The 27,127-nt window shown below is 39.6% G+C and overlaps 1 protein-coding gene across 1 annotated transcript in view; it reads left to right on the plus strand.

Annotated features, from left to right (window-relative positions):
* Window positions 1-1,152: 1,152 nt before the first annotated feature.
* AGPAT5 (1-acylglycerol-3-phosphate O-acyltransferase 5) overlaps window positions 1,153-27,127 on the plus strand; it is a 56,091-nt gene continuing 30,116 nt past the window's right edge. Inside the window, exons 1-4 of the mRNA XM_064412151.1 lie at window positions 1,153-1,623; window positions 16,174-16,243; window positions 16,452-16,567; window positions 21,746-21,835. Coding sequence (XP_064268221.1) covers window positions 1,405-1,623; window positions 16,174-16,243; window positions 16,452-16,567; window positions 21,746-21,835 — 495 coding nt within the window. The 5' untranslated portion in view covers window positions 1,153-1,404. The remainder of the gene's footprint in view (window positions 1,624-16,173; window positions 16,244-16,451; window positions 16,568-21,745; window positions 21,836-27,127) is intronic.

A 27,127-nucleotide genomic window follows, 5' to 3' on the forward strand; every position in this document is an offset into this window, starting at 1 on the left:
ATCAGGTAATAGATACTTCACAAAGAGAGAAAATACATTAAAAGAACCCGTAGAAAATATCCAGTTATGAAAAGCAGAAACAAAGTGTGTGAACATGGCCATGTGTGTGTGGTATGGGATGGTAAAAGATTAAGAATGCCAAAAAAGCATAAACTGGAAGGAAAAAATAATCAAACAGTAACAAAAAAAGAAAACTTGTAAAATACAGCAAAAAAAAAAAAATACAGGCAGTCTTTGTAATAAGGGGGAAAACATATAAAGGAATAAAAATGAAACATTTTAAAACTAGTAAAGACGTATCTTTTTATAGCTAAGACTAATGAACTGAAGGATGCCATTTTCAACAGACAGTAAAAACCGGCTAGCAGGAGGTCAACAACAGCAAAGGACAAAGCTTGCCCCAGTTAAAACCTGGCAAAGGAAACAGACCTTAGCAGAATGTATTGCACACCCACTTCTTTCAAAACACTGAGATCTCCACAAACTTCAGGGCAGAACTTATTTTTTTAAAGACGAGGAATAAATACTTCACGACAGCCTAGAGCTCAATAAGCAATTTTTTCTGGGAAGGTTATTAGACCGGTTTTTGCAAGACCCCTTGCATTTTCTTCAAAAGCAGATGGTGCCTCTGGCTTCTGCTGCCAGCAGGGTACTGGGGGCAGAGCGGGAGGGCGGGAGCAGAGGCGAGGCAGGCAGCGGCGAGAACGCGTCCAGGCTGGGCGCGTGAAATGCCTCCTAAACCCGGGCATCGCTGCGCCTGGAGCCGGCAACGGGAGAGCTGCATTCCAGCGCTCCGCCTTGGACTCACAGGCCCAAAGTGCGGGGGTGGGAAAGGGCGGAGGACGGCCAGGAGAAAGGACTAAATTTTCTTCTAACCTGTGCTAGGATATAACTAATACCAACTAAGCTCATCAGTTATAAACACGTGTGCCTCGTCTTGCACGGAGCCGAGCAGCCCGGCCGCCACTGCTGCCGGTTCTGGCTGGGGAGTGATAGGACCGGGGCCGGGGCCGGGGGCAGAGCCGGTGCCACAGACCGGGCCGCTGGCGGGTCCGGTGCCACAGACCGGGCCGCTCCGGCTCCGCTCCGGGCCCGGCGCCAGCGCGGCCCCTCCCGCCCGCCCGGAAGCGCCGCGGGCCCGGGGCCGCCTTCCTGCGGCGCGGCTCCGCCTCCGCCGGGCAAGATGGTGGCGGCAGCGGCGCTGGGGGAGCCGTGAGCCGGTGCCCTCTCAGCCGCGCTCTCTCTGCCCGTCCCTCCTGGCCGCGGTCGCCGCCGCCGCTGCTGCTTCGCGGCCGCTGGCGGGTGTGCCCGGCGCGGCGGGCGATGCGGACGGCGGGGCTGCGGGGCTGTGTGTGAGCGCGCCGCCCATGTGGGTGTCCCGGTGAGGCCGGGGGCAGCGGGAAGATGCTGCTGTCGCTGGTGCTGCACACCTACTCCATGCGCTACGTGCTGCCCGCCGCCGTCATGATGGGCACGGCGCCCACCTACATGCTGGCCTGGGGCGCCTGGCGCTTGCTCTCCGCCGTGCTGCCCGCCCGCTTCTACCGCGAGGTGGATGACCGGCTGTACACCATCTACCAGAGCATGGTTCTCTTCTTCTTCGAGAACTACACGGGCGTGCAGGTGAGCCGGCTGGGCCGGGCAGGGCAGGGGGGCTCCGGCGGCCCGGGAGCGGCCGGCCGTGGTGCCGGCTCTGGGCTCGCCCCCCGGGCCCCTCGGGCCGCCCGCGGCAGGTGCGGCCGTGGCCTGTGCCCGGCACCGCAGAGGATCCGCCTCGTTCCGCAGCCGCTGCTGCTGCTCTGGTGATGCTTTTCACGGAGTGTTGGTGTTGTGTTCGTTTTGCAGGTCGGGGAAACGGAAGAGATGCGACACCGGTCGTGCTCTATCGGCACTTGAATGGCAGCCGCCTTTGCACACTTTGAACCCCTGTGGCCTGTGCTGCACATCTGTAGCATTAAATTGGCAGCAGATGAGAAAGCTGTCATCAGCTATATTGTGCATAATACACGTATAAGTTTTTAATAAATAGATTACTTAATTTCTCCGTTATTACAGTTTTTTAGTTTTCGTGCAGTGTGCCTCGTGTCACTCTTTAGCCCTTAAATTTTGGATCAGCCATGGATTGTGATTATTCAGGATCTTGGTTTCAGGTTAGTAAGTTGAAATTGGAGGCCTCTCTTGTGTGAGCAGAGGGGTATTTGCATTCAGGTGATAATACCTCACAAAGTTCTCAGTGTTTCAGAGGTTATGCATTTTTCTGTCATTTGGAAAGTAGGGAAGGAGACTTTTAATCCTGCATGTAAAAAATAATAAATGACAGATGCTTTCTGTGTCTAAACATGACCTTCAAAATTTTTTTAATGTACAGAAGGCTGTTTGAAGACAGTGTCAGCTTTAGGTGCTTGAGAGGGAAGAATAGCAATGCATATTGACAGATGACAGAGCTCATACAAATAAGGTCTTCTCATATGCATGGCTAAGGCCTTTTTCCACTCTGTAATGAAGCGTTTATTTCAGAATCAGGCTGGATCTCCCCTAGTTTCCACTCTTGAGTGCAGTTGTAGGCCTTGCTTTCATCCTGACTCTCAGGAAACCCACAAAGCCACCTAAAGGTACGAGAGTTGCACAGTGGGATATCAGAGTAAATAGAATGGATACAAAACTGATCAAGATCTTCTTTTAGTGGCAGTTTTTGATTCAGTTTGTAATTTATGTAGCTTTGCCTTACCTCTTGTCCAAATAAGAAGGAGCAGTAGTTCACAGGTACTCATAGTTTTAGCTGCCTTCTGTTTTATGCAGTGTCTCTAGTGCAGATACTTTGATGTGTAGTAACACACCTTGGTCATTAACTGCTGAAAGTAGTGGTATAGAAGTTTAACTTGACCTGTTCTAAGAATGAGAGCCAAAAATCGGTGTATAAATTGTAATGGAAAAGCTACTCAAGCTGCCTACAAGTGGTGTGCCAACAGTAGCAAACACTTAGAATTTTTAAAAAGAACTTTTGTCCAAAAGATGCCTGTGACGTTAAAGAAAGGAAAATGCTAACCAAAAGAAACAACAAGGCAGCCATCATCTGTTGACCTCTGTTCATTGCATTGATAAACTTCATGCAAACAGAAAAGTGGTGATGATCAATTATAGGCCACTAACAGGAGATCAATTAGGAGAATATTGAAACAGAGATGCTTTGTCACAGTAAGCAAGAAGTAATGATAAGTAATTGTGGAGGAGGAGGCATATGTCATAGGATAAATAAAATAGGAACCATGACTAGAACATAAATAAAAGCTTGGAAAATACAATACATGTGTAGAGAGGTAAGAGCCATAACCTTTAAAATCCTTGTGCCATTTGACTGCAGGATAGTCCCCATTTGTTTAAGGGAGAGAAACAGAGTGTCCCTTTAGACCTACTCTAGTGAATGCTGCACGAGTTTTAACTTGAAACTCACAGTGGAAAGTTAACCATGTGCCCGAGTGTGTGAGATTGGGGTGGTAACCTGAGACCTACTGTGCGTGGGCTGTCCTAAGGCATGTAATGAGATGCAGAAGTGTAGCATCATTAAACTTAATTCCAATAAACCAGCAAAAATAGTAGCTTCTTAAAGGCAGCTGTAGGGCTCTAGATGCATTAAGGCACCATAAGAGCCATGGGAGGGAGGAATTCTGCATCTCTTTCAAGTCTATTAATTTATTCAATCGATTGAAGTTTGTTGGGATGTTTATTTTTGTAACTGAATAAATAGAAGACAACCTCATCCATCAGAATACTGGAACTTGTTGTAGTCCCACTCAAGTCATTAGGGTACTACAGATGCTTAAGTGACTTTTTGTTAACTCTGTTGCTGTCTTACTGTATTTAAAATGTCTTTAATGTTATGTACTGTTTAGCATTCTTTGGCTTTACACTTAAAGTATTCGTGGTTTTTAATACAAGAACATGCTGAACCAGTTGAGGATATTTGAAGTGTCTGATCTTAAAATAATTTTCCAAAATTCCCAGTAATGTGAGTAGGTATTAATAGGGTAGAGTTGGTTACAGTCATAAACACAGGTGACTATATTTTTGATTCAAATACTAGTGTATTGTGATATTTGTTTTCTGTTCATTTATCTGTCAAGAGGTGATGTTTCTCTCTATCATTTGCTGTTAATCCATTAAGTATCTAAATCTGTCTCCCTCTCACAGGTGCATGCACAAGTGTATTGTTCTTCTTGACTTGGATGTTCTTATCCAATTCTTTAAAAACAAAAACTATAGTTCATACTAGAAAGGCTTTTTATCTTTATAGCAAACTCCTCTGTTTTGAAATGTAACTAAGTAAAGTGATAACCTGATCTGCATGATAGAAAATCTTGAAATGCTAGTCTTTCCCTTTCTCTTATGTATTTGACTTGAGATATAAAATAATTGCAGAGCTATAATTGCTGTGAGCTCTGGATATTTTAGGTTCTAGAGAGTGGCTCATGAAGTAACTGTAGAAGTTTTTTACTTGGTAAGTAAAAAAGTATTTAGTTGTAAATACTTTCTCTTTTTAAATTTTGGTCAGACTTTTTTCCACTGAAATGGTTTTGTTTTACAAAGCCTAAGAGAACTCAAGCTTACTTGGCATCAGTTTTGGTTTTCCAATAATATTAGAATTCATTAACAAATTGCCAAAAATAGTCCTTTCTGCTGACTGTCATGCAAGAGTTGGCAGTAGAAGACTGAAGAACCAGTACTGAGAGTACAGAAAGCAACAACAACATCCCAGTGCTGTGAGGTAAACTTGACAAAGCCAGTATGACTATAAAATGAAATCCTGTAATGCTGTGTAAATTTGTCGGTGCAATTACAGTTTAGCGGGCATCCATGAATTCTGCTAAGCAGCTATAAATATATTTAATTAATCTGTGGCATTGTGACTAGTGCTCTTCAATAATCTCTAGGATTATGTTCTCAGAGTAATGAAATGTGTAGAAGTGGTATTGGAAAGTGGCACAGAGAGCACGTCCCTGCTTGGGCTCTGTGTTGCTTCGCACCTGTCCTGCCGTAAGATGCAGGTGCCCTACAGTACTGTTTTCTAGGAAGAATATTTTATAAAATGAAAAGAATTCTATGTAAAGAGAGTGTCAGAGAGCAAAGGGTGTTAATTTTATCAGTGATGAGCTAAAGCAGTCCCTGGTACAAACAGGTACAATTCATGCACTTGGGAGGACTTCCATCTGAGGATAGTTGGTTTGGCCCCAGGTTTCTGAATCATCAAGTAGCTGATGAACTGTGGTTATGTTACTGCTTTTCTCTTTCCTGTGTCAGGGAAGTCTGGTCTCTTCCATTTCAAACAGGCTAGAAACAGTTGAATCTTGCCATAGAATGTGAAAACTAGGATGGCTGCAAATATGTGTGTGATTAGAATGGTTGAAGGCTGAAAGGACGGGTAATTCAATATGATGAATGCTCTCATCTCTCTGACCCTGAGCGTCTTATCCCACTTGCTGTCAGGGTGATGAAATTAATGCCTATTGTGTTTGTGCACATGTTTCAGATCAGATGAGGACTAAATGTTCTTCAACTTTTTTTCTTGTAATTGTGTTTGATATTTTGTACTGAATGCTGGTGAAGAAATAATAAAGAAATCATCACTCAGGCTGCTTCCTAAAGGATCATTTTCATCTGAAAGATTTTGACAATTGAATGAAATCCATAATTGAATTAATGCTCATGGATTTTGTTCAGTACTTGTCTCAGCTGTGTTCCCTACCCCCCCTTCCTGATGAATAGAATTTTTTGGAAGCAGTGTTTTTATTAGAGACATTATGAAATTCTGGTTTTCATTGTCTTTACAGTACTCTGGAAAGGCTGTAAGAATCAGATAATACCTCAGTGTTGTTTAGTAGAGCTAAACAATTTTATAAAATACAAGAGATGCTTGTTTAACAGTGCAGTGTGCTTCCTGGATTGATAGAAGCTTGGACTTGCTGTGTCTCAATAGGGTTGAAAACTACTTAGGTTTAGAGCAAACTAAAACTTTGTGGAGCAAATGTGCTGCAGAACTCTTGGCAATACTTCCCAGTGGAGTAGAGTCTGGGATTTTTTTCATACCTTGGCTTCCTAGGAAATCTCAGCTTGGTGTCTGAGATAGGGATGGATGCTTAGTCTTGGAGCTGTTGACCAGTTTGCAGTGAAAGTGAGTGTCTGTGCCCATCTCTGTTCCCAGGACAGCAACCTTCCCAGACAAGATTACTTACTTCTTACTTTTCCTTTTGAACCTGTTCAGCTGTCCAACAGGTAATTCTTGAGGGCCCAAGGTGGAAGTGGGAAGGCAAGAGGCAGTGCAAGTTTGACAGCCAAGTTGCAGCATACAAGGAGGTGCTTTCGTTGCTGTCAGTGGGGTGGTTTGTCATCTATTAGGAACCTGGTTCCTCCCTCTCTGCACTTGGGGAGGCATCATAACCAGACTTCATCATGGCAGGGTGGAGGTTTGGTTTCTCGCTGCTTCCTGTCGGCAGATGTGAGTGACAGGGTTGGGCTTCTCTTTAGATGAGGACCCATTTCCCAGGCAAATGACATAACCAGAAAGTCCAAAGGAAACAGAACTTTTCACCCTTCTTCAGTTGTGTTTGGAAGGAAAGTGCTCGCAGTTGCATTTTGGCATGAGCCTGGGTATATGAACCTGCTCTTGAGTTTCCTGAGCACTCCTCCCTGTGTGGCAGCTCAGGAGTGGGAGGATTCTGGAATGGTGTGGGAGCTGAGCAGGAAGGTGCAGAGCTGCCATCAAGGCGAACCTCTAAGCTCAGGTTGGAGCTGAGCAGGCTCGAGGGCTCGAGCTTTCCTCATTCATGTAGCTTGTGGCAGTAACCCCAGGTAGTGTCCGCTTACATTGCTGCTTTGTGAAACAGTGTTAGCTTTTGGGAGGTTAAAATAAACATACTTGTAACTTAATTGCAATGGTAGAAATAATGAAGTAAAGGTCTTGGGGAAGTGATAGAAATGTGGGGACTGGTGCAATGCAAAGACTGAAAAGAAGCTAGGAGAAGGTAGGGAAGTGTATCACATTTGTGTGATAAATTTTTGAAAGAAGCCCAGTGAAATTTTTCTGCTGTTATGAAATTTTTCTGGCTCCATTAAGAGGGTGTATCCTGCTTCATTTCATTAGAGATTTCAGTGTATAGCTGTCTCCAGGCATATATGTCTTTTGTAGTACACAGCTAAGTTCTCTGTGTTATTAGAACAGAAATTAAGCGATACCTGCTAAGCCCGAGGGATGCAGCTTTCATATTGAGATGCATGCCTAATTTTAGACTCTTACGTTCAACTGTGGTATGAGGTAGCAAAAATAGATTAGGTGTGCTAACTTTGTGCTCTTTCTGTTTTAGATATTGCAATCCAAATATTTGCATATATCTTCATTTTTATTCTGTACCTTTGAGTGTAGATCTGAAGGTGAAAGCGATGTCCTTCAGGACTCTTGTTCGACAATATACCATCTAAAGTTCCAGTCTATTGCAGATCTGGCTTTGGGGCAATCTGGAAAGAGTTTAGTATGGAAAGGTTCTGCATTCAGTACTGATCCTGATCATCCTCCACTTATTGCCTGATATATGAAAAATAAAATAAATAAAAACTGAGGTCTAGTTAGCATTTTTAGAAATCAAGTATCAGCTACCTGAACCAAAACTGCTGTTTGGGTTCATAAGCTAGTAGCTTTGTGTGGAGATTTGCCTAACATGTTTCATAATGGCAAGTCACAACTGAATCTGAATTTTATATCAGCCTTATCTGTCTCAGTCCACAATTTAAAAAATGTGTGTTTACATTTTTAAGTTAGCTGCATGTCCTTACAAAAATATTAGAAAGTATGTGTCAGGTATGAAAAGCTAAGGAGTCAAGGGGCAAGTTTGAATGCTCTTACAAATTCTGGTTCCAAGTATTTGACCAGTAAGTTTTGCAATCTTATGGTTTGAAAATCTTGTATTTAAATATACTTTATTTTAATATCTTAAGATTTTTGGTATGTGGATTTTTCATTACAATTTGTCCTGACTTAGCATAATTTGTTACATTTGAAAATAAAAGTTGTATTTATTGCTATTTTTTTAGCCAGCATTAGCTTTACACACTATACTCTTTTTGTGTTTAACTGTGTTCTGGTAGATGCTGGGCTGTGTAGTTTTACAGTGCTCTTCCATGCCGTTTTCTTCTGCTTACATAATATGTCCAGATATTTTATGTAAGGATGATTGTTAATTTAGATGTTTTTTTCTCCTGGTACTCTACCATCAGACACTGTTCTTGCTAACAGAAGATTCTGTTCATAGTTAAACATTTGTGTGCACTTTTTTCAAACTTTTTGCCATAGGATTGCAGGTGGGGTATCCTTTTTTCCTCAGTTTTAGTTGTGTTAGATAAAGTAGGCTCAGATGTCAGGGATTTTGACATTACAGTTATGAGGAAGCATATCTTCTCGGGGAAAAATACTCTTTAATCTCTCTTCTGTCAGTTTGAATTTATCCTATGAAGGTATTTGGTTTAAAAAGACAGGGAAATTATTTTCTTTTGTTCGTTTCTTTTCTGTCACATACTACTTGTCATCTTCTCTATTACAACTAGATCCTCTGTGGGAGTAGGAAATAGCATTTATGCTAGTTTGATTTTTTTAAATGTAAAATAAACTACACGTGATTTGGTCAAATTTTATATTTTAGTTCATGACTAGATATAAAAAAAATTAGTTTGGATGACTTTGAACTGTATTGTGGTAGTTGAAATAATTTTACCTGTGAACTTATGGATTGACCCAAAAGACTTCCTCTGTTCCATTTGGTGTGGAACAGGTTGGGAGCGTGGGAGTTTGGGGCATGCATGTTTCTTTTTGAGTAAGCAAACCGTGCACAGTTCCGAGCAGGCTGCAGGTGAGCTGGCTCATTCACGTGCTGTGATGGTGAGCAGATGAGGGTGATTTTAATGTGTCGATTTTTGAGGCTGATCAGTTTACTAGGTTCAATTCCGGAGGCAGAATTGTTGCAGAAACCTCCCTACATGTTCTTATGCTTTCCTTTGCCTCACTGTGACAGTCCAGAGGGCTTAAATTCTAAATACCTACTGAGAATGTATGGAGGAGCTTTCAGAAATCCTATTCCACTATCACAAGCAGAGAGGAGAGATGTTTCATAATCATCTTCATTCAAGTCAACTCACTGAGAGCTTCCCAGCAGCTTCCAGTCTCTACTTGATACAAACACTTGTAACAGTGTTACAAATAGAGATGCAAACAACTCCTCCGAGGAGTGCAAGGCATTGAAAGGCCAAGTTCCTGTTACAAAGAGCTCTGGCTGGAGGAAACGCTGCAAACTGCCACAAGGTTTCCTGCTCTTGAGTGGTGGGCGAAGGGTATTGCCAGAGTGAGCTTGAATGGATGTTACATATTTTCCACTACAGAAGGGTAATAAAGTAAACAATAGCTACCTTTAGTGTGGGTAGCTTTTGCCCTTCTTTTAAGGAAATTACTAAAATGTGCATGAAGAAGTCTCCAGAGGTGGAAGAGGCTTATAAAGGAGACTTTCTCTTATTGAAACAGGTGGAATACCTACTTTCACTCTTGTACTAGAAGACATGTTCAGGTTTTATGTAATACCAAGATGCCAAATGTTCAGAAAAACACTCCTGCTGAAATCTCATCATATAAATAATCACCTTTCAGATATGTCTGAAGTATCTGCAGTTGTTATTTTAAAATTTCATTACTGGTGATTTATGATGAAATTTAGATACTCTGATTTTTCCCAGGTGATCACTGATTGTAATGGTAGATTTGTGCTATTGAACTGCACTGTAATCAAAAGCAAGTAATTTAGAGAAAAATCTGTAAATTATTTGGGCACTGATAATAGGATTTTTTCAGACTTTAGGTGTCAGAATCTTAAAATCATGGTAAATCTTGGGGGTTTTTCCTTTTATCAAGACTGGAACATTTAAGATATACAGATGCCTTTTTAAAGATTTTGTAAAGGATTCATCAGAGAGCTAAGGAGTACAGGGGACAATTACCTTTAATTCAGCTCATAATCTGTAAAGCCTTTACAGTCAGCATCAGAACAAAATGACTTTTTTACATGTATCTAGTACATGGAATGAAGTATAAGCAACCACTCATAAAACTCTGTCAATTTAGACCATAAGGCTAAAAGCTAAAATAAGAATGTACAGGCTTCGTATGTAACATCTGATGGTATGATGTAGTCCTACTTAATTTAAATAGATTGTTACTATCGTTTTCTTACAAAAATGAAATTAAGTGACAGCAAGTGTATTTTCTAAAGTTGTGTGCTCTCTGGTTGAAGCAAGTCACAAATGTATTTTAAAAAGAAATTTAATTACATTATATATAGGAATATTTTCAATATTCTCCAGAGCTTAATCTGTTAGCAAGGTTTTTTCTACTGAGCCCCAGTAAAATATATATCTGCAGAATGTTTGAACTCCGCTTCAATAAAATGGATTGCTTTGTGATTTTCTGGTTTGCTGCTGAGCTTGCTAGAGCTGTCTGAGCAGCAGACTTCAGACTTGTGCAATTCTGTGTGGAGCAGATAGTCCCTAAAGAGGTTATGATGTGTAGCAATAGTGTGATAGTTACCTTAAAGCTGTGTGTCCTAAAGGGATTTTTAGAAAATTTATAAACTTTTTTTTTTCAGATCTAGAGAAAATGCAACTAATAACATCAAAGTCCTCCTTCTTCTGTTCTATTCATACTCCTTATGCTGTAGGCAAGTGAAACCTGTATCTGTTAAATGTAAATAAAAGTGCTTGTCTTCTGTGAAGAAAAATAAACATTTAAAATTCTTATAGTAAGGCATCTGAAAACCTGAGAAATTTGTCAGCCCCAAGTACAGATTCCCTATCTGTATTCTGTCTTGAGCCTGTTTCTAGTCAAACAGGATAAATAGTTTCTGTGGTCTGAGATGGTTTCTCTGGAAGCTCAAAGGACTTGAGACATGAGGCAGGTTTTTGATACCTGCAGCAGTGCTGCAGAGGTCAGCTTGCACAGGGTACAGGCTAGTTGTTTTGGTGGTTTGTCATGCAAACTCCACCCTTTCACCAGAAAATTGTATCCAGACTTTACAACAAACAGATGAGAAATATGTTTTAGGATACTATTTATTGTAGTAGACATGTTGTAGTAGTGCCCAGCTAACAAAGATAGTCTTGGCCAAAGAGCACGCAGTCCAAATTAATCGTGAAGTAATAGTGAGGTGGAGAGAGGTACATTTTGTGAGGATAGTACAGCTGAGTAGGAAGTCTCTGTGGTCCTTTTTAAGTGTTGATCTCTTGACTCCTTCTTCAGAAGAGGGAAGGAATGTTCTCTCCCTGTTAGCCTGCTTTTATCCCTCTTTCCAGTTTCTATTGCCTGTGCTTGAAGCTGATGTTTTTCCTGAACACGGTGCTCTGCTTTCACAAAGTACTCCAGTGAACGCAAGTTTTGTTGAAGTAGCAGCAAAGATGGGACCATCATTCTTTGTTTCTTTGAATAGAGAAGGCAGGAGGATTAAGAAGTGTGAGGAACCAAGACTGAATGTGCTGGTGGACTGATAGACACCAGATGAGATGGCCCAAGTTTTTACTAGCAATAACCAGTTGCATTGCCTTAATGCTGATAAAGCAGGAATCACACTATCAGAAGATCTGCTTGCAGATCAGCTTCTAGCTGCTCCCATTATCAGCCACATCCAATTACAATATTAAGGTAATCTCTTTGCTAGGATTTTGATGTGATCACCAGTTGACCTGCAAGCAGACCTTCTGATAGTATGATTACTTTTACCTACAGTTGTTTTTGCCATGGCAGTGTTTACTGGACTGATACTGCTGGGATGTGATTAAATGATCTATTTAATTTTCTTTGGTATGCAAAGATTTCATAAGCAAGAAATAAAATTCTTAACTCTAAATTAGGAGTGTTCACCTTGTTTCAGTGAAAACGTGTGCAGATTATGGGTTATTCGGGTGTGGCTGCCATGCAGAGCTGTTCCATATTGCTACGTGACCTCCCACAATTAGCACAGCCATAGTTGAGTATGTTGAACTGGAAAAAGCAGTCTGGTAGGGAAGCTGAAACCGCTGTCACCAGATCACCCAGGAGCTCCCATTTGCATGCCTAGATCAGACTATCACTGAATTAGTACATTCTCCCAGCAGAACTACTTGTAGCTTCCTGCTAATTCATCAAAGCTTCACCTGGACAGGATACCCTGGGGTGTGTCTTGTGGCTGCTGAGCCTGTGAACAGCTTGGTGCGTTGCATCCGTGGAAGCTGGGTACCAGCCTTCCCACGGAAGGGATCTAATAGCATCCAGTTCCCTGTATTTGAGACCTCATTGTACTGAGCTTGACAGTGCTGCTGTGTAAACAGATGTGAAAGGCCCACATTAACATTAACTGTATTACCCATTACTGCGAACTGGGCTGTGAGGCAACTGAAACAAGGCTAAAAGCACACATTTCAGTGTTGTGTACACAAGTAATGTTTGCAGTGTTAGACTCTACATCTGCATTTTAAACAGTTTCCCTCAAATCTCTGCTTACTTTGGCTTGCTGTGTTGCTCTTCCTATTGACTTGTTTTCTTTGCTTGACTCCATTGTGCCTTTTTTTTTTACACAGCAGATTCTCTTCTAAATGAACAGGTTCCTCACTTGCTTCATTGTAGCTGACAGGAGAGCCATGCATGAAATACGGAAACACTATACTAAAATCCAAATTGCCTCCCAAGCATGTCCTGCATGTCCTGCACTGCTTCCCCAGCACTGGCTGCAGGGGGCGAGACCACCCCTGCCAATGCTCTGCATGTCCTGGGAGCAGCACTGCTCCTCTGAGGAGGGCTAGGGGTCTTTAAGCCTCTCTGATGTCTTCAGGTTACATCCAAAGGGGCTCGAATACAGGTGGGCACCGTGGGCTCCTGTTTCTGTAGTGCTGTCCCAGGAGAGTCACTCAAGTGCTGCCTTACAGCACAGTGCTAGAGACACCAAGGTATGGGTTTGATCCTTACATGGGCATTTCCTTAAGAGGTGGACTTGAGGATCCTTGTGGGTCCCTTCCAACTCAGAATATCCTGTAATTCTGTAATTCACTGTGGCCCCCAAACATCTGCACCAGCAAAATGAGAAAGAGTTAGAGGCTGCACAGCCTCTGCAGCAAGGAATTCTGCAAAGTTAGCTAAGAAAAACAGCAGGGAGTCTGAGGTTTTCTGGAGGCCATGAAGAAGAGCACTGGATTGTTTCCTTCTGCAGCTATAATATACATTAGGTGCTCTGGCTTACCTAAACACATCAGATGGCCAGAAATTGGAGTCTTGTCTTGAGCAGACTCTTCTCCTGCTTATCCACAAGCAGGTTAATTACTCAGACATCATCTCAAAGGGAAAAGAACATTTCTGTAGGATTCAAAACTCTTAACTATTACCCCTCTGTTGTGTGCGGTGAATATTTTCAGAAGCCTGATAAAGGAAAAATGCTTTGGTCTCAGGAGGAGAGCTGCGTGGGTGCCCGCAGAGTAGGTGTCTCCTGGGACTGCAGGCTGGAAGTTGCCATTCTTAGCTACTTGTAGTAACAGTTGTAAGTTTGTAGCTCAGTTCTTTAACTGAGAGTGTCTAAGGTGAACAGCTGCTTGCTGGCCTTTGATGAACTGTGTAAGCCTTTCCTCCAGATCAGTGAGATGGGCGGTGCTGAAGTCGATGATGCTGCAGATAAAGCTGGTGCATCCTTTTAGGCTGAGGCATCTTAGCCTAAAATAGAGCTTTCAGATTTTCTCATTCTTACCTTCACTTTGAAATAAAACATCCAGTTTTTGTGTGTTTAATGAGAACTAATATAAATAAGATTTTTTTTTTCTATTTTAGTTCTGTATAACAGTTTGGCTGTATGTTTTATCATGAGTAAAAGATTTTGATCCATTACATGTAAACATATCTAACCCTTAGGATAAGCCATAATGTTGTGCATAGAAGTTGTTTACAGGAACAGTGAGTGGGTGTTCCTCTGGGGTTAAAAAGTGAACTAGATCCAATCTTACTGAAATAAAAAATGACACAGATTAACTGTTATATTTGGCAGACACCAGCGTATATGTTTTTTAATGGGAATGAGCCTTTATATTTGTTTTTACCCATGCAATAGTCCAAAATGAGTGCTTTAAATTGTGGGTCTGATTGCACTGAGATTTTGACTTGGTAAATTAAAGTGGAAATATTTACAAGTTGAAGTTATAAATTGTGTCTTTCAAACCCTGTTTCTTGTGTGGGGCAGCTCTTGGGGTCAAGGGCAGGTTTTGTTTTCCTCTTGTTCTTATTTTTCCTCTACATTTTAGAAAAGCTCAAATAACATTCAGGACCTTCTGGTTTAATGATTTGTTGTATTGGGCCTTCTCTCTTACTCTAAAATTCTCTTTGCCAGAAACTGCATAGTGTAGTCTTAACTTGAAATTAAAGAAAGCAGTATTTATGGACGTTGTGCATAACAGTGCTAGGAAAGCATACACTTGTAAAATGAAGTTTTAACTCTGTAAGTGAGAGTAGGAGGATTTATTTCAGAGGAATTTGTGCACGTGAACTGTAAGGTCAACCTCAGACTGCTACCTTGCTCTAAACTGTGTGTGCTACCTAGTGTCAGCAGTAAGGTTATAAATTCTGCTACTTCAATGAGAAGACTACTCTTATAGCAGAATCTTGTTCAATTTTCTCAAATACAGTTCAGAATATACTTGTCAACTAACTTGTAACAAATATTATTCAGTTAGAATTTATTGTGCATGCCTTTTCTTTTTCATTTTGGAAAAAAATAACTCAAGTTTTATCCTCTTTTACTCTATGCTGAATTATCTCTTGTTCACATATTAACTGAGTATCTCAGTTCACCAATATCTGGTTTTGGCCTTGAAAATAAAATTTGATCAACAGTGTGGTTGTATTTTCAAAGAAGAAACAGCAGGAATGTGAAACATACAGTGTTTTTGTGGGTTTTTTGCCTAGAGTTAACAATATGAGACATAAGCCATCCAGTATCACAGGTTCCCTGAGAGATGACAATTTCCAGAGATGCTGGTAGAGACTTCCTATAAGGATCAATATGAGAATTAGCATACTAAATTATGCCAATTAACATATCAATGTTAGTTCTTCCTGATGAAAGTCCAGATTTGCCCAGACTAGGGAAGTGATGAAAATAAGTGGATAAACCTTCCATATAGCACTTGGCTTTTTTGGTAAATGGAATAATTTCAAAGTAGCGTGTATGTATGATACAGCCAACTTCTAGAGACAAGGAGTATGTCCATTTGCAAAGAATAGTGAAAGCCTACCTAGAATGTACTGGTTAGAAAAACTATGCTTTATTAAGTTATGAAAATGTTTATTAAAGGTAATTGAACAGCTGGATTGGTTCTTCAGTTCAGAATTAAAATTATTTTCAAATATAAAATGAGGAATTTATTAATTTAATTAATCCATCTTAAAAGGGTGACCAAGATTCTAGCATCAGCATCTTGTTTTGTAGTCATGCTCTCAGAAGGTTATTTCTCTAGTAGACCAGTACCTTTCAGGGGTGAGACACTACAAGGTTGAAGTGCGTCTTTAATGTAGCAGAGGAAAAAACATATAAAAAACCCTGCTATTTGGAAGCCATAGACTAATTTAAAGGCACCTCTTAACCTCATGCTTTTCTTTTTTTTCACTCTTGATGGTTAAAATAATGGCAAATGGTTGAGATTTTGTTCTTGATCTAATCCAGGAAAAGTTACCGTTTTAGTTTGAATGACAGCAGGTGTCTGGCTAAAGCATGTCTTATTCATTAGATGTATAAATTAAATGGTGATTTTGTACATGTCTGTGATTCTTCATTAACTTCAATTATATTAATGTATGGAGCTTGTGGCTGAAGGTCACATTCCATGGATCCAGTTCTGGGGCTATGGCACAAGAACAGAATAAGTTTCTTAAGGCATCATTAATTAATATTTGCAGCTTTGTTGATAAGACAGTTGTCTGTGTGGTGGGTACTGATGTAGTGATAGGGTGTTTGTCTGGTAATGATGCTAACTTGCTGACAGTTTTCTTAGTAAAAAGCCTATTCTGCATTGGATCTCATCACTGCCTAATGCAATGAAAATAAATTATAAAGTAATACTGCATATTTTTTAATTTTTTTTTAGGTAATTATCTACGGGGATTTGCCAAAAAATAAAGAAAATGTAATATATTTATCAAATCATCAGTGTACAGGTTTGTATTTTTTTTGCTTAACACTTTTATAGATTTAAAAAAAACCTGCTTGTCTGTTTACTGTCTCTTTCCAGGCTTGTCCTAACAAGCAAGAACTTCTAGTTCAGACACCTTTAATGACATTTATACATACAACATGTACTTTTTGTTTCATCAGTGGCAATTAAGGGGTAATTTAGCTGATTGCTTTGGGCTTTTGTCGTTGCAGTTGATTGGATTATTGCGGACATGCTGGCGATCAGGCAGAACGCGCTCGGGCACGTCCGCTATGTCTTGAAGGATGGCTTAAAATGGCTTCCACTGTACGGGTGGTACTTTTCACAGGTGAGCCACTTTACTCTTCTGTTTGTGAGTCTAACTCGTAAGATGTATTTTCCACCTTTTCCACGCATGCTGTGAAGATGTAGTTCTGAGCTTGCATTCAATTATTTGAACATGACATCCACTGGTTTCACTTTGTGTAGTTAGATGTGTATCTTAGTTGAGAGACAGTTACTAAAGATTCACTTTTCTAAATGAATACCTATAATAGAATTAAAACTGTGGAGTCTATTAGGAGTATTTCAGAATATTCTAAATATTTCAGAATGTTCTAAATATGTTCTAAATAATTTCAGAATATTCTAAATATTTCAGAATGTTCTAAAACTTTGTTCTTTTTACAGTCTAAAACTCCAGTTTGTAGTCTTGCTCTCAGAAGGTTAGCAGGTGTAAACAGACTCTTTTTGCTGTGTATCGTGCTACAAATTGGGAGTAAATTGGCATTACTGTTTGATGTACTTCCTTGTTTTTCAGTTATTTAGGTTTTAGCACAATACAGAAGAGAAAAAATGGATCTTAGTGTAGTGTGGAGGAAAGGCAGATCCTGGCTCCATGAAAATGTTGATGGTTATTTTGGACTTCAGTTAGGAGAAAACCTGAGTCTAACAGTATTCCCACCTTTTTCTTTCTCCTCTTTCTGCATAATATTCCTTTTGTTCCTTCTGGTCTGACAGCTTAACCTGATGTGACTCAGTTTTATGCAATTACTGAGAAGCAGTGGGCCGTGGTCACTGAGCTGCCAATGTACTGAGTAGATATGATATTCAGTCTGAAATGGTGGAGAGCAGTGTAGATGGCTTACTTCCCTAAAACCCTCTGTGAATTTGTTGTGTCTGTTCTTTGCTTTTCTGAAAGCAGAACTCTTTCTATGTGAAACAAGATAAAATGTAGAGGTGGATGGTTTTGGAAGCACTGGCCTTTTTCTAGGTGAGCAGAAATGGCTTCATGGTACTTATCTCAGGGTTTAGATGGGTGCTTAGTTATTAGAATAGAAATGGGTAAAGTTTTGGGTAGTGGTTACAAAGTCTTATTCAATAAGACTTCTCTCCTTTGTCTTTTCTGTGTGATCTCTGAATATTAGTCTACTTTCTGTCCCTCACTCCATTGTCCAGGCAAAAAAATTAAGGGGAAAAAACCCAACCAGAACAACAACAACAAAAAAACCTCAACCAAAAAAAAAAAAAAACCCACATGCTTAGGAAAATACTTCTAATAGAATTAGATAGTTTGCCTGAGTTGACTGTCCAAGAGGGCAAGAAGGTGGAGAACATTCAGAAAAATATTATGCTGGGTATGATTGGAACTGTATATTAATTTGTAAAGGAGTGTATGAAGAGTAGGCAACTACAGGTGTATGTTCAAATAGGAGGATTTACTCTTTCCCTCATCTTTGCAGCACATCCAATGTCTTCAGCTGGATGGTTGAAAATCTTTGTTTTCTTTTAGATAAGCACTTTAGTGAGTAGGCTATAGATCTAGGCTGGAGTATGGGATTGCCATTGTTTCTGCTAAAATTGGTATGTTTAGAGAAGTATATGCTGCAGAGAAAAGGAGAAAACTGTTCACAATTTCTTTTATTGGTAGATCTGCTGTCCCTGTCCCCTAAATAACTGTCAAACTGTCAGACCCTGTCATGGCTCACTAAGGGTATGCATAAGGAGAAAATGGAATTCTCAGTTGTCTAATGCTTGCCTTTAATGATTCTCTACATTTTTTGTCCACCAAAGTGACTGATCTGCTGCATGGAAATATTTTGTCCTTTGTCCTTGCCTTTAGTCATTACAGTGGTGGTGATTTGAGTCTGCTTTAATTAAAATACAAACAGGATATATATTCCATCCACTGTCACTAGATTTCCAGAAATTATTGTTTTCAAGATTTTGGAAAATTACTTAAGCTATGTGGAATATCCGGTGCTCAGTTTCCTGAGCTGTATATTGACTGTTAAAAGGAGGTTCCTGTGGAAATTAATCTGAATGTCACCTACATTTTTAATCAAAACAGGTATATATATTAAATAAAATCTATTCAGATTTGGATTCCTCAAAAAATAAAACTTCTGCAAGATTTAGTGGGGGGGTGATTATATATAGTTTAATATATATATTTAAATCAGTGACACAATTGATAGGCAGTGGTGATGCATATACAGCTAAATGACTGAGACGGGATGCAGAAGGCCTGCAGTGCAAGCTAATAGGTATTTTTATTGTTTTTATCACACCAAACAGTGCAAAAACATAAAACACTTCCTGCCCTTCCTGTTGATGTTCTGTCAGTGATGTCACTTACACTCCACTAAAAGTTTCCAGAGCCACATAATTACGCCATGCTTACGGAATTCATATTCCCTTCCTCAGGTAAACATCCTGTTTGGAAATAAACGTGGTCTGGATGTCCAGGAGAGCAAAATTCAGGCACAAAGGAAGTATATTTGTAAACACAATCCATTGTTGACTGAGAGAGGGGCTTTTAAAGTACAGCGGAAAAAAATTATAACCTTAAAAACAGTACTTCCAGAAACCTGTTTTGAAGAGTGTTCATATATTTGATCTCTTACTGAAAAGGAAATGCAATACAAGTTGGGGAATTTGAGCTATATACAATCACATAACTAGCATTCTTTTTTGAGGCAGCTATCTAATAGCAAGGAAAGAAAAGAAACACTTAAATTAACCTATTATATTCCAAGTCTGATTTATTAAGTAGAACCGTTTTCTTTTCCTAAAACTGACTTTATTATTTTTGGGTGGTTCTGAAATATTTTTTTGCCCCTATCATTTGCTACATTCATCCCATCACTCCTATTTGCTTAACAACTCATTCCTATTTATCTTATGTCTCTGATGAGGCTGGGATGTAATTTTGAAAAGTATTTTTGATACCCCACAGTTAGCTTGACTTTCTAACATAGAGAGTACGTCTTTATCTTTTCTGTTATTAGCATTAGCTTGTGCACCCCTTTGGCTATTCCTAAGTTTAGCCACATATCCTACCTCTCTTTAGCTTTGTACCCCTGAGCCATGGGGACCTGCCATAGTGGTGGAGTTGGAGTGAATGCAGTGAACACTGATCTTGTGATACTTTGTCTGTTCTTATGTTACATGACTCTGTGCTCACTTACTTGAGAAGTGCAAATCTATTTCTGAGCATTAAAATGTCTGACATACAACACCAGATCTATCTTTGGTGTCATGGTGTGTGTCCCTGACCAAAAAGTCCAATAGTAACTTCGTTTGTCCAAGTTGACAAATCAAACAAGGAAAAGTTGGTTCGGTATTTTTCCAGTTTACTGCAGCTGATTAGTAATTTGATGGTAAGGGAATGCCTCGATTCTAGGTTTCACTCATTTATCAAAGCCTGACCTAGCTGAGCTCACAGAGAATGATGACCTGCCCATTACATGGAAGTCTTATATAGTAGATGAATTTTTTCTCATACCAAACTGAGTTTGCCCTTCCTGGAAGGGGTGGTTGTGTTGGGTGTCAGAATACAGCTGTACTTAAGTCTGCTTAAGACTTCTGTTTCCCTTTAATAGTGTCAGATCTTGAAAACGGTTTTATATGTGGAGTGTGGAGATAACATGAGGCTCTCTGTTTGCTACACAGCTGAAGAAACGTTTTTCTGTTCATGCTGCTTTCTGTCTGAAACTGTTAAACTGCTTGTGGTATGGTCCCAACACCATGCCACAGCCAAGCTCAGTGAGCTGGGGAATTCTGTTCATGGTTTTGGTCCCCTGCCAGTCACAGCAGCAGAGCTGAGTGTTAGAGTTGGCTACTTCACCTTGGGAGTGAACCACAGATGATAAAGTTAAGACAGAATATTTAGTATGCAGTTAATGCATCATTGGCTTTCTGTTCCCTTTCACTGCAGTATTTGAAGAACAACTCAAAAGTCACATCAAACACCACTAGCTAAGCAGCTATCTCTTCACATTATGAAAAGCAAATGCTGGAAACACTTTGCATGACCACCTCTTCTGCCTGCCTCCTCCTAACCCCTCAAATTTTATTTCAGTCCATTCCAGGGATACAGCTCTGCAAACAGCCACCACCCCTGTTTCGACAATGTACTGTATCTTTCCATGAGATCAGGTGTTTGAATGAGGCTCAGCTCTTAGTAGTTTTAATCTTTCTGTCACCTTTCTTTTAAGAGCATGCAAAACCATAACTGAACAGAAGTTGTCTGACAAATCCTAATACCAATTGTCATGGTGAGCAGAAAAGAGTACTACGAAATTATGGAATCAGTCAGAAAACTCATGAAAACAATGTACCTCAAACCTGTTGTATGTACCTTAAATTCTGTTATTTGGAAGCTAATCATGTTTTTTCCAGACTTCATTGTATCAGTAGTTCAGTTGGTGCATGTTTGTTTACATGCTCTTTCTCTGTAGATAAAACAACGTGGTGGAAGAGGGAAATGATAGGGCAAATTTCTCTTTGTGTGTACTTTTACTGAAGTTTTGTGATAAATTGTGTGCAACAAGTTATAAAATGAATCTCTTCCAGGACATAGTTTTACTTTTTATAATAATTTTCAGTAAAAATACTTCTATAGAATTCTTTGCTTTGTGAAGATTTTGGTTTACTTATTCAAATATTATCTTGTTATATGACTTCATTAAAAGTCTGCTTCTCTAGTAAAGTGCATGGAGGTTAAGTGCACTAGTTACTTTTGTGCTCTTGATAAACTTTGTAGGTAGAAGTATGATACCTGCATTCCCAGTATTTGCATTAGTTACTATTTAAGAGAGGGCACCTAGAATTGAAAGCATTGACCTGTAAGTACTTGCATGTGAGTAACTTCAGTTCTGTGATTTTCCCCTGATACACAAATGAAGCTGTATGTCAGTGTTGCCAAGAATAAATACCCTGGGGTCACTTCTAATGCCATCTTCTAGTTAATTACTTAGCACCTTTAAACAAGACTCTTCAAGTGTCTTATGCATTGGGGGGGTTTATATCTGATTTTTATTTAAACAGATTTTGTGAGCTAAAGTACATACAAATGTAAAATTAGTTTCACATGTTTTTGCGATCGGAGAAAAAGTCTTGTAGGCAATTTGTAGCGTGAGTCATAAAGGTGACTTGTCATTGTCTCTTGTTTGTTCTTCTGTCAGCTATTCTACATTAAACTACTTAAATATTTAATGCTTTTCCTTTTTTTTCTCTCTGATAGCATGGAGGAGTCTATGTAAAAAGAAGTGCCAAATTCAATGAGAAAGAAATGAGAGAGAAGTTGCGGGCCCAGATGAAAGCTGAGACTCCAGTAAGCTTATACCTTCCTTCTCATTTCTTTGACTTTTTTAATGGCAAAGGCTTGTTGGAGAAAAGAGCCATGCCCGATATCCACAAACTGCTAAGATGGTAATCATGGATTTGTTTTCTTTCTGTGTTTTTACAGTTACTTTCTGTGATTAGAGTGATACCTCTAATTAAACCGAGGAAAGTTTGGTTCTTTATGAGTGACAGCAGCTTTGTGGTCCTCTCTGTAGAGGACAAGGGGGATCTGGACTTAGAACATGAACTACAGTACCTTCCTTGAGAAACCTCTATTTCAAAAGAGAAACCCTCTGTTTCAAACGACATTTTGACTACTGTGTGCTTGTCAGAGACTGATACACTCAACTTCTAAAAGTCAAGAACCTTTCCTACCAAATGTTAATTAGTCATCACAATAATCAATCATTTTTAATGGCAATGACATGTTAGAATTAAATAACTTTGTCTGCTATGCCTGGAGGAGGGAAAAAAACCCAAAACAAACTCTTGATAATTTTCTATTTGAAGAATGACTGTTACTGCCAAGTGACTTTTCTCATGACTCCCTGTATGGTTTGTGGCTCAGTGGTTAGAATCACTGTGCTTTGCCTCCATTACTTGCTGTGCATTAGATTTTTTTCTTCCTTTTTGGCCAAGCTAAAAGAAAACAACTAAGCAAGCCTTGATATAGAACAGCTAAACTTCTATTTTATTTAAAATTGTGTTATTAGGACTTAGACTCCCCATATTGTCAAAACTTTTATATCCTGAGACTTGGGTAAAAAGAGTTCATGGGTTGTTTTGACATTCATAATAGTATTTCTTTTTCTTATTTGGAGATGGTGAGTTTATGTTTGTACATATGTCTCTGTTGAAAAAGGGAATTGACCTTGTGCTTACTGTGGGGCTCTAAAGGAGTAAAGTGTCCCTATTTCAGACAGTGCTCAAACTCATTTTGTCTTCAGTTAAGATTTAGCATTATTTTTTTAAGTTGTAATTAAGAAAAGAAAGTTCCAATTGTTAGCATATAAGTTAGGCCAGAAATACATTACAACAACTAAACAGTATCTAATCAATGATGTCCATGGAGAAGATGGTCGTGTTCAGTGGTGGGAACCTGCACCCTCCTTACCAGGGAGGGTCCTGGGATGTAAAGAGGTTGTGTTGCCTCATTATTTGCCACATGTCAGTGGTAAAGATTCTACTTGCTGCAAAACTTGGGGTGTAATGGAATAAGCAAAGACTGCTTGCAGGATGTGTGAAACATACTTGTAGTCATCCCCCAAAGCAATTCTTCCCCCTGCTGAGTGCTGGTTAAATTCATTTTAGTTAGTCTGGATGAAATAAACCAGCAAGGTGTTTTCCTGCATAGGCCCATGGCTTTCTTGCTAGCTAAAAAGACAGGTTCTGCTTGAGTCTGGTTTTCCTGGCTGCAGAAAATCCCTCTGCACCCCCTAAAAAGCAGGGGTTTGTTGTTATTACAAGGTCTACATTGTGGTAAGAGTCTTAATTCATAGTTTGTGTTGAATTAATCTCCTTTAGAAAAATGTGCATTTTTCTTTTAATACAGTCTTGGGAAGATGTGCCTAGAAACTCTTCTGATTATGTCCTTGGAAACCTGCAAATGCCTTGCTGCAGTGTGTCATTTTAGTGCAGCTGGAATGTAAGGAGAGGTTTAAGCACAAAGCTTTTCTGTAAAGACAAGAACTGATGTGGTTCTGCTTTCCATGTGGTTAGTAAGTGAAATAAATCCAGAAGTTTCTGTCTGTGGAGAGTCTCTGTCCAGAAGTCTCTGTTTGTTATTTCTTCTCCCTCCTGAGTTGTGTGTAGATTGAAAACCTATACCTAACCTATCAAAGCTAATGCCTAATAAATATGGGACCACTTGGGTACGCTTGATTTTTGCTGCTGTTTACCTCTCTAGGAGTTTGGTGCTGTTGGAATGAGCACAGAGCCTGGAGGTGGATACCAGGCAGTTGTTGCCATTTGCCTCATATTATCAGGTGTTGCAGTATAGAAGAGAAATTATTGCTGCAGAAATTAATTGTTTAAAATCTCTCAGTCAAACATATAGGGAGTGACACTTAAATTTACAAAACCAAAGTTGTTAAAAGGCTGTTTACTGAGGCAGATGTTTGCATCTGCAAGGGTAAAAGACACAGACCATTGAGCTGTCATTTGAGGGAAGACTAAACTTCTTATAGCCCACTTTATCTGAGAATTTAAATGTAGATGTTCTTAAGTGGCCTTTAACCTACAGTTACTACTGTGAGGAGAACATGATAACCTGTGTCCTTACTGCATTATTCATGCAGTTTTGAAACTTAGCATGACATTTACAAGCAACCATATTGCTTTTAAAATGAAGACATTTTGATCAAGTATGCCCTGAACTCATCAGCTTCATGCAAAAATAACTAATCTATGACTGAAATTTTCATGTGCTGTATGGTACAGCTCAGGGTGGACTTTCCTCACTTTAGTGGGCAGCTGGTGTAGCTTAGTCATTCTGTGTGTACATGGTGGAGTTCTTTCTTTAATGTAGTGCTAGAGATGAGCTGACATTTCAGCTGCTCAGGAAAGATTTATATACCAATAAAAAAGAGATGGAGGGGAATCTGTGTTAAGGGTCACGTTGTTATTTACACTTTCTCTCCACATACAATTAAAACAAAAGAATCCAGATGATTAATGTTCAGTCTGTCTGGAGCCATCCCTTTTCCCATTAAGAAATTGAAGATGTGTAAGAAGACAGAACCATTCTTCTGTTTTCCTTAACATAGCAAACTTTACCGCTTCACTGTGGACCTTTTTTTTTTGGTTGGGGTTTTTTTTTTTGTTTTGTTTTGTTTTGTTTGGGGTTTTTTTGCTTTTTGTTTTGTTTTGGTTTTGGGTTTTTTTGTAAAAGTATGACAAGTAAATTTGAGTTAAAACTGACAGGCAAAATAAGGCTGCCTCTTGGCCTCTTATGTGCACCGTATAACTTGATCAGTGCTGTGATATGCCTCCTTTTGTGTAGACAACAGTGGACTGCATGATTCTCCTTGCTCACCTTGTCTTATGACTTTCATCCACCTGTCTGCTCCAAACACTCCTTTTCCTGCCCTCCAGTCTGCAGCTGGTTCACCACCTCTTCCCAGATGCAGCACAACAGTGTCAGACAGGCACAAAGCTGATAGCAGATGAAACACTGTTGCACCTGTGTTTTCTTAGTGGGGATCTTGAACTAATGTATTTTCTTAGTTAGTTCTGAAGTCACTTTGCTTTTCAAACTCTCATTGAATTATATGCTTAAATGGTGCATTATTAGGCCTTTTGTTGATAAAATTCACTCAAGATGTGATTTGGTTTAAAATTCTGGAAAATTTGACTGATTGCTAACAAATTGCAATCACATGTCTTGTTGTGAGAGCAGAGACTGTCACAGTGTTTAGAACACTTTTGTGTTAATGTTGTTTTAATGTAAGCCATAGATGAATGTAAGCCAAATGAATGGGTATCCAGCTGTTACTTGATATGCTTAAACTACTTGATTTATAAAGAAAGTTAACTCTTCTGAACAGCAAACTATTCAATTTGATGAAATGTCACTTCTATTGAAATGTCACTGAAAATGTCACTTCTATTTTTTTTTATCATGCATCCAGAGTAGGGAATCTGCATTCTGAGATGTGGGATTTAACCCTGTGCAACCAATATTTAGCTGATTACTATGTGTTTTGGTTTTGTCATTCATTCAGTCATATGAAGAAATGCTAATCAAAGAATAAAAACAGAGGTTACAGACACATTAATACAACTGCTATGAGGCTTAAAGTAATAATTTTGTGATATAGTTACTAATTTGCAAATTCCTGACAATTGTAAATCACGGATGTCCTTGCCTGCTTTTCCCACATCAGCTTTTGTATTTTGTTCCAGTTATACCAGATAGGCTTTCTCATACCACATGCTTTTCAGTTACTGATCTGAGTGGTAATGTTTCTGATCCAATTCACTAGAAGGATACTTTCTAGGCAGTGGTCTAAATGCATGCAGATATGAATCTGTCTAACTGTCAGGATACAATAGCAATAATTATAATAATATTAAAATCAAGCGAGTGCGTTGTGTAAGACAATTTTGAATTTCATAAATTAAAATATTTGTTTTCCCTTTTTCACATGAGAACAGCACAGTAAATGCAAGACACCTTTAGTCAGTAGTATACCACTTCTTTGTGCCCTATGTTCTTCTACAGAGTAGCATTGACTCACTCCAGGACTTTCTCCAAAGCCCTTGGCCACCTTTTCTTGCTGTATGTTTATGGTTGTTCTGTATTCCAGGGACTTGTGTATTGCTTTGCTTTTCCCTGCTCTCCCCACACCTCAGTTTGTGGCAGTCTGATCTGTCTCAGGGACTCCCTCAGCTGCCCTATCCCCTCTCTGGAAGGACAACCCCCCAGCTTAGTGCCATTGCTGTTTCTGTTTGCCTGTGAGACCTTGACAGTGCTGGGGAAATGAAGCATTGCTGTTTGGGAGAATGCACTTACCATCTTCCATTCATTTCATTTGTGGGCTGTAGCAAGTGCACTGACATTGCACTGGGGACTCTTCAGGTAGCCTCTGATTGGCAAAGTGCAAAAGACTTGCATCTTTTTTGATGTTCTGGCTCCAGCAAGAATCAGTAGATTTCTACTAAATGAATCCTGATCCACTCCTTGAAGCTTTCAAATGGATGAGAGATACCAAGTTTATTGACACCCACCCATTCCACAGAAGGAATGAAAGTACCACATACCTGAGCATAGGGACCTATTACTTGGGTTAGAATTGGTGTCTCAATGAATCAGGGACTGTGGTAATCCAAAACTGTTTGTGCTGTTTTGAACATGAGCACTGTATTTTGCAGCAATAAAGTGTGTAACTTTTATGTAGCTAATTGCCCTAATTGAAAAGTCTGTATTAAAAACAGTCTAAACTGCAGCTAGTGTTTCTAGGCAATTAAAATATTTCTACAAGTTCTTATTCCAAGTTCAGGGGAGCTTATTTAGTTATTAAAATCTTAGAGATTTGTAGTTCTTAGAGTCTTTGGAAGTAGTGCTTAAGGATTTAACTTCTGCTGCCCATGGTGGGAGAAAAGCCAGTCGTACAAGTTGTTCTGGCACTGGCAGGATATCTTTGTCTTGTGCAGGACTGTATGTGAGTATAAGTAGGTCATCTATTTACATTCATGAATTCTACTGTTAAAACAGTCCTAATGAGCTACATAGTAGGTTATTTTATGCTGAATTTAAAGCAAAGGCCACTTCTCTGTCTTG

This window comes from Passer domesticus, chromosome 3, assembly GCF_036417665.1.
Source record: "Passer domesticus isolate bPasDom1 chromosome 3, bPasDom1.hap1, whole genome shotgun sequence".
Lineage (NCBI taxonomy): Eukaryota > Metazoa > Chordata > Aves > Passeriformes > Passeridae > Passer > Passer domesticus.